The sequence below is a fragment of the Agrilus planipennis genome, unplaced genomic scaffold (assembly GCF_000699045.2).
Source record: "Agrilus planipennis isolate EAB-ADULT unplaced genomic scaffold, Apla_2.0 scaffold1, whole genome shotgun sequence".
Lineage (NCBI taxonomy): Eukaryota > Metazoa > Arthropoda > Insecta > Coleoptera > Buprestidae > Agrilus > Agrilus planipennis.
In genome coordinates this window covers 508251-524401 of record NW_020442466.1, presented here as the reverse complement: position 1 = coordinate 524401, position 16151 = coordinate 508251, and the positions used below count along the sequence as shown (strand labels likewise).

General features: G+C 35.5%; 1 protein-coding gene across 1 annotated transcript in view; it reads right to left on the bottom strand.

The window, feature by feature from the left end:
• Positions 1-16151, bottom strand: part of LOC108733441 (carbonic anhydrase-related protein 10) — a 258247-nt gene that overhangs the window by 145823 nt on the left and 96273 nt on the right. Inside the window, exon 3 of the mRNA XM_025981143.1 lies at positions 5282-5332. Coding sequence (XP_025836928.1) covers positions 5282-5332 — 51 coding nt within the window. The remainder of the gene's footprint in view (positions 1-5281; positions 5333-16151) is intronic.

Sequence of the window (16151 nt, the reverse complement as noted above, 5' to 3'; positions counted from 1 at the left end):
ATTCTTTCAATTGAGATCTAAATGCTATCGTAATTGCAATTTTGGCTGCACTCACGTTTCCAATTCTTTTCGTATTTCTCCTCTTTTATAAATCTTTTTTCTCTTTTCAGAAGCTATTTGCAGCTGCTTAACATCACTTCTTAAAGCATCTAGTAATTCGGAGTTCTGATTGTGCTTTTTTGTTGCCTCATCAATTTTTTGTAGAATATGTTCAGGTTCTTCAACACTAGACTCTACTCTTCTCATAATATGATTTATTTTATCCATATCACTCATTATTTCATTAACATCTCTAAAATTAAGTAATGACTATGGAAAACACTTCATATATAAAACTAGTGTAATGGTAAAAAGAAATACGTGCATTTGCCGTTTTTTACCTTAATATGCCAAGTCTTTCCCCTAAGGCGGCAGCTTGTTCTATGTGCTTATTCACATTTGCTTTTGTTGCCAAGTATTCAGATTGAATTAATTTGTACTTAGCTTGATATTCGTTTAATCTTTCTTTTGTACATTGTATATTTACCAGCGATTCGTTACGTTCGGCCTTCATATTAGCTAACTGTTGCTAAAAATTTAATCAAAATTGTAAAGTGATATTTAAGACAACTCGCACTAAAGCAATCGTTTCACTGAGTTACTTTTATATAAGTTTTAAAGAATTTCTCTCAAAATCAATGTACTTTTTAAACGGACTTTAGATAAAATACGCTGCCAAACGTACTAAAGAAATGGTATACATTGAAATCTATGTTTGCTAGATTTGGCATTATACGGAATATGATGAAAAAGCGAGAGGAATGTGGAAGAGACAGGAATAGAGGAAATTTTTGTAATGTACAAATTAACCATTTTTAATAATCCATCGAGAGTCAGTCATTCCTTGAAAATGTTTACTACGTAAATGAACGAAACACGTGTCCTTATTGAATCCTTTCTGTTTTAATTATTATTACGATATAAATTTGTGAGACATTATACACTGTTTTCTCTGTATTCTCAGTTTTGGTTGCCCTATTTTTATGCACACCCGCGGGGAGCAATAGAATTGATCCAATATCCAATTTACTCTTACAATAAATGATATTTGTTCTAATTAAGGAATAAGCAACAGCCCCAAACGTCAGACGAATGTAGACAATAAGACAAACGTTTACATTACCTCTAGCGGGTAGGTAATTACATTTCATAATTAATTAGTAAATGTTTATCAGAAGCAGAATAATTTACATTGCCTTGTGCAAACACATTACACGCAAATATGTAAATACAAATATTTGAAATTAATTCATAAGTGATTTACGTCAATTTAAAGCATGTTTAGATTTCATTTACAGTAATTATTGCCTTATTTCAATATATTTCTGTAGAAACTTTCAGATTGACGTTAACTTGTAATGGGTAATTATCCCATTTCCTTTAGTGTGCTTTTATTTTTGTTTGTATTTGTCTATGATGATTTCTTTCACGAGATACATAGGATTGGACTTATATCCAACCTTAAGTATTATACATATAAATACAAATACAGGTTATAGCTTCCTTCTTCTATGGTCTATTCTGCCTTTGCTCAATTTCGTTCCTATTTCTTTGGATCTTTCTATCATCTACACCTTGTATTTCTTCCCTTTTAGTTCTAAAAATTTTTCCTTTGCATGTCATTCTTCTCATGTAGTCTTTCGCCGTCTTGGAATCTGTCTTTTTTTATCCTTACTTCTCTCTTCTTTGCACTTCGAGTTTTCTCCCTTTTCCCATTTATTCTGCATTCATTCCCCTTCAGTTGTTGCTGCTTTTGTTTTAATTAGAACTGATTGGCATCAGTTTTTTAATAACATTTTTTATAACACCATATATGTAGGTATATGCATTTTAGTTTTCAATAAAATAGTGACTAGTTAGACGTTTATAATATGAAAGCGACGAAAAATCTGCTAGATATATGAGGTAGGTGGTGTAGAGAATGAAGCGGAACAATAAATTCAAATTTGTCAAAGGACAGAGGTGAAGTATATCTTGGTTACGACGGATAATTACTTCACATAACTCAGCTGTAATGATTTAATTAAAAAATATAAATTGCACAAGCAGCTTTTAGTTATTTTTTTGTACAGGTCGTGTATACATATCACCCGATGGATAGTTGACCTACTTTGATGTCACAGTCCCAAATGTCGCATAAATCTATTCGAAATTTCCTCCATTATATGCAAACAATTATTTTTTAGTAAGAAAGACAAAATTTCAGAATGATATGCATGTTTCATGGTTTATAAAGCATTTAAGTAGGATCCTTAGGAGCTAGATCTCTTATCTCCAAATGCATTTTTCTGGCACTTCCGCTCATTGACCAGATCCCGAAATCTGATGAGAGAGAGAGGTATGATGACCATACCAGTGGAAAAGATTAGTAATATTTGGAAAATGAAATTATATCTAAATGGAAATCTAACTTGTAGTAATTTTTGCTTGAAATCCGTGATAGGTACTCATATATAGAAAATACCACAAATGGCATAGTGAACGCCATCTGTAGTATGATGCTACATTTTAGGATTACGTATGCTCCAACAAGGTCCATTTAAAAATATGGATATCTACTTGCTGAAACGAATCCCGGCGTAGCTCACCTCAACGTGGTAGGCACGTTACCACAATCGAATAAAATAATTCGAAGTGGTCTGTATTCTGTCGAAACTGCCAGACGCGGATCGCGATTTCGATCTTTTTGGATCTCATCAGCGCGGCGCAGGCAGCCCGACAGAACACCACCTGCTGTCTTAACAGCGCGTTTTAGATATCCATATTTTTAAATGGACCTTGTTGGAGCATACGTAATCCTAAAATGTAGCATCGTACTACAGATGGCGTTCACCATGCCATTTGTGGTATTTTCTAAAACGCGCTGTTAAGACAGCAGGTAAAGGTTGGTCTATGTTCTGTCGGAGCTGCCTGCGACGTGCCGATGAGATCCAAAAAGATCGAAATCGCGATCCGCGTCTGGCAGTTTCGACAGAATACAGACCACTTCGAATTATTTTATTCGTACTCATATATGTTTAGAAAATTTAAATTTCTCATCACAAAGGTGGAATAACAGTTAGCTACAACATATTTTATTCTTGTAGACATTATGGCTAGTGGTGTTGTTAATATTATTATTTTATTAAATTTCTGAATAATTAATAAAGTCGTATAATTTTCGAGAATTACTTTGCTTCTTTGCGTATATCCAATATGCGGTTTTCTGAAGTAAGGGGATGGGTGGATGACAGAAATTTGTTTGGTAATCAATTGTCCCCGTCGTTTATTCACATTTATTACCATCACGTCGCGTCGTCGATGTGTTAAAGAGATGATGGACACGTACACCGGGAGAATGCCGGATAAAATTCAAAGGATTCTCTTTCCCACTCACCCTTCGATCGAAGATTCATATTCTGGGACGTATTAATTTTCTTGTCAAACACCTTTTACGCCATAGCCGAGAATATTGGATAATGTTTATCTTTGAAAGTTTTCCAAGGTGGATGAGACATCGTAAATCATTTTCTCTGCAGGTACGGGGGCGCACACACAATTTTTAATCGGAAAAGAGGAAGTTAAGAAATTATAAAAATTCAATACATAGATACGGAAAAATTGTATTGCTGGATTATTAAACATTTAGTTGGAATAAGAAAAACAGAACGGCAATAATAACTGGACATAATTAGACAGAACTTCCCGTACCCCATTTCAACCCTTATAAAAAGTAGTAGTCAGAGACCTATTAGAGGCAGAAATAGGAGCTAAGAGAAGTAGAGGTAGACCCAGATTAGATTACTTTTTGCAAATAGTTAAGGATGTGGGATTATCTAGTTTTAGGGAAATGCGAAGATTAGCTCAGGATAAGAAATAGTGGAGGTGCGTGTCCCACCAATCCAACAAAAGGACTGACGACCTTATGATGATGATTCTATTGAGGGTAATTTCTACAAAAATTCCATTTACTTTGAGTAACGTTTTCGTTGTTCGGCCAATACTTATAAGTAGTTTATCAAACGCCATCATACGCGTCCTGCCTAAAATTCTTTTTAAAGACCGATGGGTTTAAACGCGCGGCATCCGCTCTGTGACACTGGCCTTACTGGGTTATGCTACAGTACCTTCAAATGCAGAATAATAATGGATTATTTTAGATAAACGTTTCTGCTAGTGACTAAGCGAACAACAACATTAGGTTTCAAATTAAATAATTGTAATAATTTTTCTCTAGTCCGGATTTTTGAATAAGTATTAAAGATTTTTCTTCATATTAGACCATCCATCTAACATTTTTTTTTATTTGTTTGCTACCACTAATGTTGGTAAATTTATAACTTTTTCGGTTAAACCGCATTTTTTGTCAACTGTCGGACAGTTCTTGTGAACAATTTGTGTAAATTCCTTTGCCTGAGTGGAATTTTAAATATTTCTAACGACAGATTGTTTCGGCTAAATTCCTTTGTAGAACCATAAAAGTGAAAAATCAATGATACTACGAAAGATGCTTTGAAGAGAGTACCTACATCTATATTTAGAATTATTTTTCAGACTTTCTTATTGGGTTTTATACAATTTTCTCTTTAGGTTTTCGAATTTTCATCATAACAACTTCGTTAGTTCAAGAAAAGAAAACTGTCAGCTTTTATTATTTTTACTCAATATTAAATCTCTAATTGGATCCAAGAATTGCATCGAACTTGTGCACCAGGTATTCTTGTAAAATTGGTTTTATTTCACTCCTCGGTTACCACTGACTGGCTGAATTATTAAAAATTTATGCTAACTTCTTCCAAATAACATCGTACTTGATCGAAATAATACATTAATACAAATTCTCTCATGTCTAGTGCAAATTAATAGTCGCTTTTTATTTATGACCTCATTGCATTGGTTAAAAGGCATCAAATGAAAGAAAATAATAAACGTAAAAATATCGTGCTGTCATTTCTTATTCGTGTTTTAAATTCTTGAAGTGCAAATACTTTTATGGAATGGTTTAAAAATAATTTTAACGGAAATGAACTAAAAATAAAGTCAGTTTAAATGCCTATGATAAAATCAAACGACATGCATGTGAAGACACTGGAGATTTTGAACCAGCTATGAAGTTACATAGAGTTCGACTTCTTAATGGGATGCCCACTTAAAGGGCATTAATTGTATAACGAAACTTTTATACTGCATGTAAGTATGTACTCAACGGACACTGCAATTTCCTTCTATTTAGTAATAAATTTTATTGGATAAATTGACTTACCAGATATGCCATCATAAGTCCACCATTCTTCCCAACTGACTGCAGCAATTACTAGAACAAAATATTTTGTTTTACAAAGTTGTTAAATATCTTTGATCTCTGTATCTACTAATTATCTATGCGGTAAAACGAACTTTTTCGTTTCATACCATAAAGAACTATATGTACATTAATCTACTACGAGTAGGTACCTAAGTTATCTGGAAGTATCTCTTCTTGTATATAAATTATATGGGCATGCATATTGCACACTTCGTATGCATTTATGTCATTCTTGCTAGAGGTATTTAAAAATGTCCTGGGCCGCGAAATGTGCAAAGGGCGGACCTTACTGCATTCATATTGTACATTTCAATAACATTAGCTCGATAGACCATGGGCTCGACGGAAGCTGTAAACGACATTCGGTCAATGTCTTTACTGAGAGGTATTTAAAAAAAAACTTTTGGGTGTTCCATTCCCATCAGCCACTAATGCTGGTGGGCGGGCATCCCCCTGACCACGCCGGAAGATAAGGCGGAAGGCCCTCTTCAGCCTGCTTTCAGGAATCGTAGGAATGGATGGTTGGTGGTTCGGGTGAGAAAGATGAGACGGGCGAAATGATGACAGAAGGGAATGAAAGATTATCTGTGGAATATTACTGCCCCAGCATCCTCAACGTGTTGGGCACGTTACTATAATCGAATAAAATAATTCGAAGTGGTCTGTATTCTGTCGAAACTGCTTCGAATTATTTTATTTGATTATAGTAACGTGCCCAACACGTTGAGGTTAGCTACGCCGGGATTCGTTTCAACAAGTAGATATCCATATATTTAAATGGACCTTCTTGGAGCATACGTAATCCTAAAATGTAGCATCGTACCACAGATGGCGTTTACCGCGCCATTTGTGGAATTTTCTAAAACACGCTGTTAAAGCAGCAGGTAAAAGTTGGTCTGTGTTCTGTCGGAGCTGCCTGCGCGCGCTGATGAGATCCAAAAAGATCGAAATCGCGATCCGCGTCTGGCAGTTTCGACAGAATACAGACCACTTCGAATTATTTTATTTTATTACTTTACTTATGGATTATTCTTAACATGTTAGAGTTTAACATAGTTGATTTAAAATCTACTAACAATTAACCCACAGAAATAGATCGAACTTTACCGGTTGCAAGCAATACTAACGTCTAACTGAATAGAAACAAGATTAACGGTAATACCTACTTAAAAACGTTATACACCAAAAATAAGACTAATCTTATCCGATATACTTTCGCTTGTTCTTGTTAGTAGTGATGTAATCTTTTGTCTTCCTTTTCGTTAATCTTTTTATGCTTTTTGTTCATTCTTGTAGTCGGTTGTGTTGATATAATAAGCTTACTTCTTGTACTAGATGTAGCTGGAGTTTAGAGCGAAAACGAGACTGATTGGGTCTAATAATTCAGAACTGTGTGCGCGAAGCAATCCTCGCATATTTCGTAGGATTTGCGAGGATTACAATGCCGCCGACGCCGAGCGTCGGTCGTTCCGTCCCGATCTTCATGTTATGCTGGCGTTGGGCGCGCGACTCATTTTTAATCTGGATTAGTACCAAAGCCGCTCGTTTGCTTTTTCGAACGTGTCTCACGTTCTGTAACGTAAGTCTTGTCATTTATCAACCGTGACCGCAACCGAGTGCACGACTCCGATGGCTTAGGACTCTCAGACGACCAAATTTTTCCAAACGACAATCGGATCCTCTCTAAATTGTCAACAATCTCGATAAGAAGAACTCTTAGAACCATCCGATTTTTCAGCGATTGCAGTGTAGTAAATACAATATCTCTTACTTACAATTCCCTAGACAAAAATTTTCAGTCTTTCTCCAGTCTCTCAGAGAGTTTCAGCGTCTCTGAGAGCGTCTCCTACAGTCTTTCACAGTCTCTCAGTTATTGCCTAGCTGCTTTTATGGATCTCTCACAGTCTCTGTATGAGAGACTCGAACGATAAAATTGTTAAATCAGAAATTCGAGTCTCTCACAGAGAGACTGAATGAATAAAACTGAAAAATTGAGAGACTCGAGTCTCTCGTAGAAAGACTGGGATCTCTGAAATATGTTGAACTTAGGAAATTTTAACTATGTCTATTGAGACACCACTTATTGAGAGATCGAGTCTCTCGTTCAGAGATTGGATAGGAAATGAGGATCTCTCTATGAGCGACTCGAGTCTCTCGTTCAGAAACGCTAAACAGTTTTTTTGAAAGTCTCTCGACAGTCTCTATCAGCGACACCAGAGAGACTCGATGAGAGACGGAGACTCAAAATTTTCAAAGTTCAACATATTTCAGAGATCCCAGTCTTTCTACGAGAGACTCGAGTCTCTCAATTTTTCAGTTTTATTCATTCAGTCTCTCTGTGGGAGACTCGAATCTCTGAATTAACAATTTTATAGTTCGAGTTCCATAAAAACACCTAGGCAATAACTGAGAGACTGTAAAAGACTGTGAGAGATGCTGAAAGACTCTGAGAGACTGAAAATATTTTTGTCTAGGGTAGTTGTTTATTATTTATTTTACTTTTTATTGTTCTGACTAAAAATGGAAATACTCCAAGATAATGATTTCACAGTTATAATACTTTCCGTGATACTTTTTAATTAAAATATCACACGGACACGTGATCTAGAAGATTGACGCATAAATTCGATCTAAAATGATGTCTTACGGGTCAAAGTACGAAATATGATGGACGGCGCTTCGTGCATGTGCTTCCGGAATCGATTTAACGTCGTGTATCCCATTACAAAGTCCGTCACATAAATCTAATCCGCATGAAGTCGTTACTTTCTATTTTGCGAGGCCATGATGATGAAATATCGTCCTACCTGAGATCAGGCTCTACTGGGGCACGTCAATGTTAAAGAGACCTCTTTGGTGATATCGTCAACGTAACTTCCCCACGCACGCCTCACCCTATAAACCGCAACTATAAAATTTCGCGCGTCACGTACGTATTATATCCGGTCCTAAAGTTACATATATATATACATATACACATGAACAAACACACGTGCATATACTGCGAGGTTACATAAATTCTTGTTAGGGCGGCGACTGTTTCTCCCCAACGCGCCGAAAGAAAAGAAAAAAGGTCTCGTTTCTGTTGATTTTTATGCCTCCTGACGGCTCCTAAACAAATCTGTTTCTTATGTGACAAGAAATGGGAGGGAAATTTTATGATTATGAAATTTTCCTGCAGCCGGATGATAGGGCGAAGCATAAGCTGGATATCCGCCACGAGAGCGAAACAATAAGAGGAGGAATACGTAGATCTAGCAGTCGATGGAAGATAAATGGATAAAGGATTTTTTTTTCTGTCTGTGTGTGAAACTTTCGAGGAAATATTTCTCGGGTAAAGCTTGTAACTACTTTGAGATAAAACTTTTAACTTTTTAAAGTGATAAGGGTTTTCTCGTTATTATCAGTACCTTTTTCAAACAAAAAGAAACAATGATAAATTCAAATAATTTGGTCATCTCAAAAACCGAATGCCGTCAAAATTTAACATATCCTGAAATGACCGTTTTCCCATTAAAAATGGTCCTATATCACTACATAGTATAAAACAAAGTCGCTTTCCCGCTGTCTGTCCCTATGTATGCTTAAATCTTTAAAACTGCGCAACGGATTTTGATGCGGTTATTTTTAAAAGATAGAGTGATTCAAGAGGAACGTTTGTATGTATAATACATGCATAATATAGTAGGGAAATACTGATAATTTTAGAGGTTTCTAATGTGATGTCGTAAACAAACAAATTTTTTTGCGCTTACATTGCAAACGCTGGCTGAATCCTACCAGATAGATCAAAAAAATGTAGTACAGTATTGTACATCTAAAAAAGGTCTACAAAAAAGTCCGGGATGGTATATGTCTATCTCTTAGGGATAACCCGCAATAACCATTTTTTATCCTTTACTTTTTATGAGAAATAATGACTTATTTACGAACCGATTGTAAGCAACACAGCATTACTTCTTATCCAATTAAGTACCTTAAATACATTGTGCATTTAATAGAGAACAATATGGCCCTTTACAGCATGTAATTTAAATGAATATTTTCGAATATTTAATGCAGGGACATAGCGGTTGCAGCGGTACCGGCCGGTTTGTATTATCTAATGACAAAATGTTGTATATAAAGACATTCTGTAGTATATTTAGTATGTTCAGGGGGTGTCTTTTGAAGATTTCCCCTCCTCGATAATAATCTAAACATAACAAAAATACATTTAGTATCAGCATTGCACCCATGCGAAGCTGGGACGGGTCGCTAATTAATGTTTAAGACATATAATTATTTTCCACCCTATACTTTCTAGACGAAGCAACCTCTTATTTTTCAAAAAAATTTTACGTATTTCAACTTTGTAACGGAGATATTTATCTGAAAGCTGTAAGGTAAACAACTTTCTAAGTGATTAAAATGAAGTTTTTAGATTGCTTCCTCAACTTAATGCTGGCGTTTTCATTTATTTTCTATGTTTAGGATATAAGAAATACAATATTGTGAAAGTGTGGTGAATTTTAGCAGCTTTGCGTTGTTGCTAAAAATTGTGTTTAGTACATTTCAGTTTCTGACTGTCACAAAAATTTTCAGTTCCAGGCTATTTCAAGTAATAATTCAGGAAATAAAAAGGAAAAAGCATCCATTTACATCCCATTATATTTTTTTGTGGGTTATATTTTTGCACTGAATGAAAGCCTTGTTCCTTTCAGTATGCTATTCATATTTTCATGCCACTTTTTGTTTGAACTTGTAGGTAGTCCCATTGAAAATAGTCCGCAGTAGGTATATATTCACAGAAAAATAATTTTTTGGGGCTACGTTACCTTTAATGAATCCCTTTGATATTAACGAGAAAATAATAATGAAAAAAGTCTCATTAAATTTAACATTGATGAAATATTAATTAAATGGTGGTTGATTCTCATTAAAATAATAGGATAGATTAGAGCCAACGTCATATTCAGAAAATCATTGAATAAAAGTTTTATAAGAAATAAATACATAATGAATCCTTAAATTTTTGAGGGATATGTTTCTCTTCGTTATATTGCATAGAAATGGTACCTATTTTTAGTGGAACAGGAAACACTGGTTATCATCATCATCATCGTAATACGTACGTGTCAGCATGTCAGCGTGTTTGAATACGTACCTTTACTCATTTGTACAGTCCGCCCCCTCTTAACAACAGCTTTTGCTTCTAGTATATCTAACCAGTTTTTCATGTCTGACAAGCCTAATTCATCTTATTCACTTCCACAGCGCCTTCTGCTTTCCTATTCATTTTAATACCTCCTCGTTCCTGTTTAATCCTCTCAAAAATGTCAATTCGGAAAAAAATCGCAACAATGGAAACAATTGAAGATCGCGCTGTGATATAATTCCTTACAAAGCAAGGAAAATCAGGTCAGACTATTAGAAAATTACTATTAGAAGATGCTCATCTAAAAAAAAACTGTTATCGGAATTAATTGTAGTGTGAGATACCACAATTGTAAGAATTTCACACGATTATCTTGGCATGACTAAAGTGCAAGATGGTTACCAAGCATGCAGCAGCGAGTGGACGCGTATAGGCATTTCTTGGAACTGTGGGGCGACGAACCTGGAACGATTTTGAAGAAGATTGTTATCAGAGATAAAACCTAGGTTCATCACTTCGAACCTGAGTCCAAACAGGAATCGATGCAACGACACAAAAGGGGTACACCACCCCCTAAGAAGTTTAAGGAGTCAGAACTTGAACGTTGATGGCTACAGTTTTTTGGGACTGAAGTTTTTCATGTTTGTCAATGCTAATTCATCTTATTCCACGGTGACTTCTGCTCTCCTATTCATTTTAATACCTTCTCGTTCCTGTTTAACCCTCTCTAGCTACGGCATCTTCATCATTTAACCTAACCTAATCTTCTCTATATATGATATCTTCATCATGAGTATGTAATGTCACATTTCATGAAAATTCAATTAAACTGCGACAAAAGAAAAATCCGAATTAAAAAGTGAGTTTGTATATAATATAAACCAGTTTATGTCTAAATAGTTTGAATAATCATTATTAGTCTGTAATTCGTTTACCATTTGGACTTCCCTTGACTAGGTGACTTTCTCAGTTGTCTTTTAACTTCCTACGAGGATTGTAAACAATAATAAAAAGATAAATCTCATTATTATCTGAGGTAAAAAAAGTAAGCCTAAAGTTAAAAAGAAGGCCAGTTATTATCTACCCCACGTTGGCTTAACAAAAAGTAGTGATCACCGGTAATATTCATTCCAAATTCCTTTTCAAGGAAATGTAATTTTGCTAATTCATTGGGGTACCGGCGCATGAAATTTGAATTCCTGAAGCAGGCTGTTCCTTTCTTTGCCGGGATAAAGATCAATTTTTTCAATTAAAATGAAACACAGCGTCCTCAGGCTCCGACTTTGCGATAGCTGGCCCGCTCGAATTAAAACTTCAAAATAATTTATCGTGTAATAGGTTGACAGTGTGCGGCGAAGGGTGAAGGGCGAACGCAAGTGGCAAGGGTGGCGCTCGAGGATTGCCAAAGTACTCGACTTCATCGAATGAAATCTAATTAGAAAACGAAGTTTATAACAATTGCGGACGGTAAGGCTCGTAAATTCCGAAACTTTGCGAGTGGAGTTCTTAATTTTGCAAATAGCTAATTAAGCCACAGTTATGAAAAGATTAATAAAGCTAATGGGAAACTGAATAAACGACGAGGGTCGCTAGAACTCTGGATTCCATCAACCGAGCGGCCGCGGCTTGAGAAAGACAAGAGAGAGAGTGATAAAGGAAGAGGGCATGATGCGATCACAAACTCACCAAACTTTTCGGAAGATATCGCACAATGATCTTGCTTGTAAAAATTAAGTTAGTTTGATTGGTTTGTTGATCGGACAAAAAACAGATCGATCCCAACGCTTTTCGAAATCAAGTTTGTTGTCGTTTAAACTAAAAGAAAATTTTCAACTGCTATGTATAAAATTCATTGAACTCTAGTAAATCTTTTAGACTAATCCAGGCCTAAGACTAGTTGCACACTCACCTCTGCTTTTTCCTATACTGAGCTAATGTTCGCATTTCCCTAGAATTGGAACATCCCACATCCTTAACTATTTGTTAACAGTAATCTAATCTAAGTCTACGTCTATTTCTCTTAACTCCTGTTTCTGCCTCTAATATATCTCTGACTAGACCTTCATGCCTGAGAAGGTGTCCTACCAATCTATATCGTCTATTTTTTATTGACTTCCATAGAGTCCTCTGTTCTCCTATTCTTTCTAATACCTCTTCATTTCCAACTTTTTCTATCTACGATATCCTCATCATTCGCCTGTAACACCACATTTCGAACGCTTCTAGCCTTTTCTTTTCCGCCGCGCCAACCGTCCATGTTTCGCACCCGTACAGCGTCGCGCTCCAAACATACACCTTAAACAATCTTTTTCGAATTTCTAAAAGAAAATATACTCAATTTACCTAAATTAATGATTGACGTATTAAATTTAAATTATTTGCCCCTAAATGTGGAATGAATATGGAATCACAAAATGAAAATGAGGGTTGGCTATAAAGTAGGTAATTAAAATGAAGTACAAATTAAAAACAAATGTTGCAGCAATAAAAAGCTTACAGAAGAAACGAAACGCAAACAATACTCGCAGCACTTTCGACCACTTTTAGTACTGGGGTAGTCTGCATTCCATCAATCGTTCGATAACCCTATACATTCATTCCCAACCCTTTCCATCTCGCTCTAGTTCGCGTACCAACTATTATTCTGCACATTTGTTTCTCACACTTGCAATCCTACCTATGTAGAATAGATTAGATGTTACAGTCGCAAACAACTTAGTCCATAATGTGGAATTTTTAGGGTGGAGTGCGGTGACATAGGGTGGAATGTAGGACGTATGAAAGTTATGTAATGTGCATTGTAGAACCAAACGACATGACCATTGTTTAGCATTCGGGAGAACAATGGTTCGATTCTGGGTTCGTCTGCCTTATCCTATTTTTTTGTGTTTTTTTTGGATCACTTAGACAAATACGCAAATAATATTTCACTTTCTTCTGATTTCTGTGAAAAAGGATCAAATAATTGGGTACATATTGTTAGTGTGATATTTTTGTCAAAAATTTCTTTTAATGTAGGCCCATAAAGGTTACATACATATGTCACCTCTTAAAGCTACTCTTTCAATTTTTTATATTTACAAAATAAAAACTGCTTAATTTAACAGGCTATTTAATATTTTCCATTTTTAGATAAACTAAGTGCACCGGCAACTGTCAAATATGGATAGGAATTACAGCAACAGGATATAGAAGTACCAATTTTGAAAATCATTATTAGGAGAGAATCGTCGTGTGGAAAATTGTATTAGCCCAACAAATGGAATTTCTACAGATGTTCAAATAGTAAGTCATAAAATTGCAATTTCTAGTTAAGTTTATATTGCACTTGAAGTAGAATCATACGAAATAAGTATTTACACCGCTAAATCAACATGATGATAATTGAAAATTCAATACTTTATTGGGTGAATACAAACGGTGTGAACTTTCAAAATAAGGGTGCAGGATAATTGTAATAAAGGTAGATTTGAAATCTAAATAAAGCAGCGAGTATATATTTAATACCTTCCAATTGATCAATTAAGTGAATAGTTTAAATTCTGTAAATTATATGAATGAAAATTCTATTATTATTCTGTAATCTACCTACCTACCTATAGTAGTTGTAAGGGAAACAATAAATAAAAATAATCCAACTTAATTAATGAGAATCAATGTTGAAGTAATAAACAGGTGGAGTTCTTATAAAAGTCAGGTGTGCGTACCGACTATTATTGTAACTGTTAAATAAAGTTTACAATACATTTAGGTGAGTTATATTCACCTATATTTCACACGCTAAGCATTGAGTATTATATTACTCGTATGTTCTATGTATTGCATTAAATCTAATGCCTCATCATTTTTTTTATATATGTATTATGTATTTTCATTTTTTATGTGTAGAGAAAAGAAAGAATAGTTTTTAGAGTAAGTTACTTTTCATCCTTCTAATAAGGAAGTCGAATGTAATCTCTAGTTTTTAATAAACGTTTTTTAAAAACAAAGTTTCAAATTCCCGAAACTTAATTGGTGTCTAACTGTATCAACTAAAGGTACGCACACATTAATCGAAATCGGACGGACGACACGGAGCGGACGCATGGCATTGTCGGAATTGTACCGTAATGAATAGCAAATGATAATCAAAACTGGTAGATTAATAGATAAGGCGCACAAGTCGTGGCAAATTTTAAAAATAGCCCACATGAAAATGCGTTACACCATAATATGATTCTATATATTCCGAAGTCCTCCCCATGTATGTGAGCTTACCATAAATGATCCGATTTCATTAAATATTTATTGAGTTCTACAGTTCAGTGGGATTGAACGGAGAAGGAAAAAGGGAAGAGCGAACTTTCAGCGGCTATAACCTAACCTAACCTCCTTCCGTACCTAATAAACCCTTCATATATAGCACTTATTCATGTTCATTAGGTTATGGTGGGAAAGCGATCACCCATTGCCATACCCAAAGAGGAAATGGTAACGTTATGATGGTTAAAAATTCCTTCTCTCCCTGTATAATTTCCTCCCTGACAAAATAATTTTTTTTAGGTTAGAGGTAAGGGTTGCCTTATGTTGCAATAGTTCTTTTCTTTATTTTTTAAGGTTCGAAAACTATGTGAAGTAAAGTTTCCACATTCAGCACGTACCTACATACTAAAATTTCAATGACCCTTAATGGGCACAATTACCTTCAAAACGTGAAATCAATTCAAAATTTTTATTTATATCTTATCATCTACAGTTCTTACTGCTAGTTTTCAATAAGATGTATAATATGTTTTTCTTTGATATTATATTTGATTTTTTGGTTAACCGATTTTAATGTAATACTAAAAGATTTCCGCCACATTTTTATTCGCGCCACAAGTACACCAACGAACATGTGAAAGGAATTGATCAAAAGAAGAATGTCTCGCATTTCGATAGATTCCAATTTTTCGATACAAAGGTTGCCATCCACTCAAATTATCCCTTTCTTTCCGCAGGCCATCAAATACAGCGGTTCGATTACATTTAAGGGGCCAATACGGTCGGTGCACACAAACTTTGTTCTGGCTATGTCACTTTATGCTGTTAGTTCGTGACAAAGCTCGCATTCGAGAATAAACGAAAAAACAACAACGACCAACATTTTGAAACTTGTTTCGTTCTGTTTTTTTTGGTTGGCGGTAATGCTTGACTGTAAACAGCAGAAAAAAAGTTCCTAGGTATATGACGTAATTAGTATTTCTTCCGTCAGTTATATCGGTCAATTTTAGTAGGTAATATCGAAACAAAAGCCAGGAAAACCATAACTTGAATTAATCTACAATACTGGTTATCGTCATACCTGGTAAAAAAACTTGGATGTTTCATTCCCACCAGTCAGTAATGTTGGTGGGCGGGCAGTCCCTCCGAACTACGCTGAAAGGTAGGACGGAAGACCCTCTTTAGCCTCCTTTCGGGAATCGTGGGAATAGGTGGGTAGTGGTTCGGGAGAGAAGGATGAGAAGGACGAAATGGAGACAGAAGAAAATGAAAGCTTATCTGAGGAGTATTACTGCCCCAGCATTTGCCTAAGAAAAACTTAGACCAATCCAGACGGAGCCGGAATCGAACCGACGTCCTCCCGAATGCTAAGCAATGGTCTAAACCAGAGCCGGGCAAACTCGTCTCGTTTGACTCCCGAGTGCTCCTCAGGTAGAGCCAAGGAGCTTC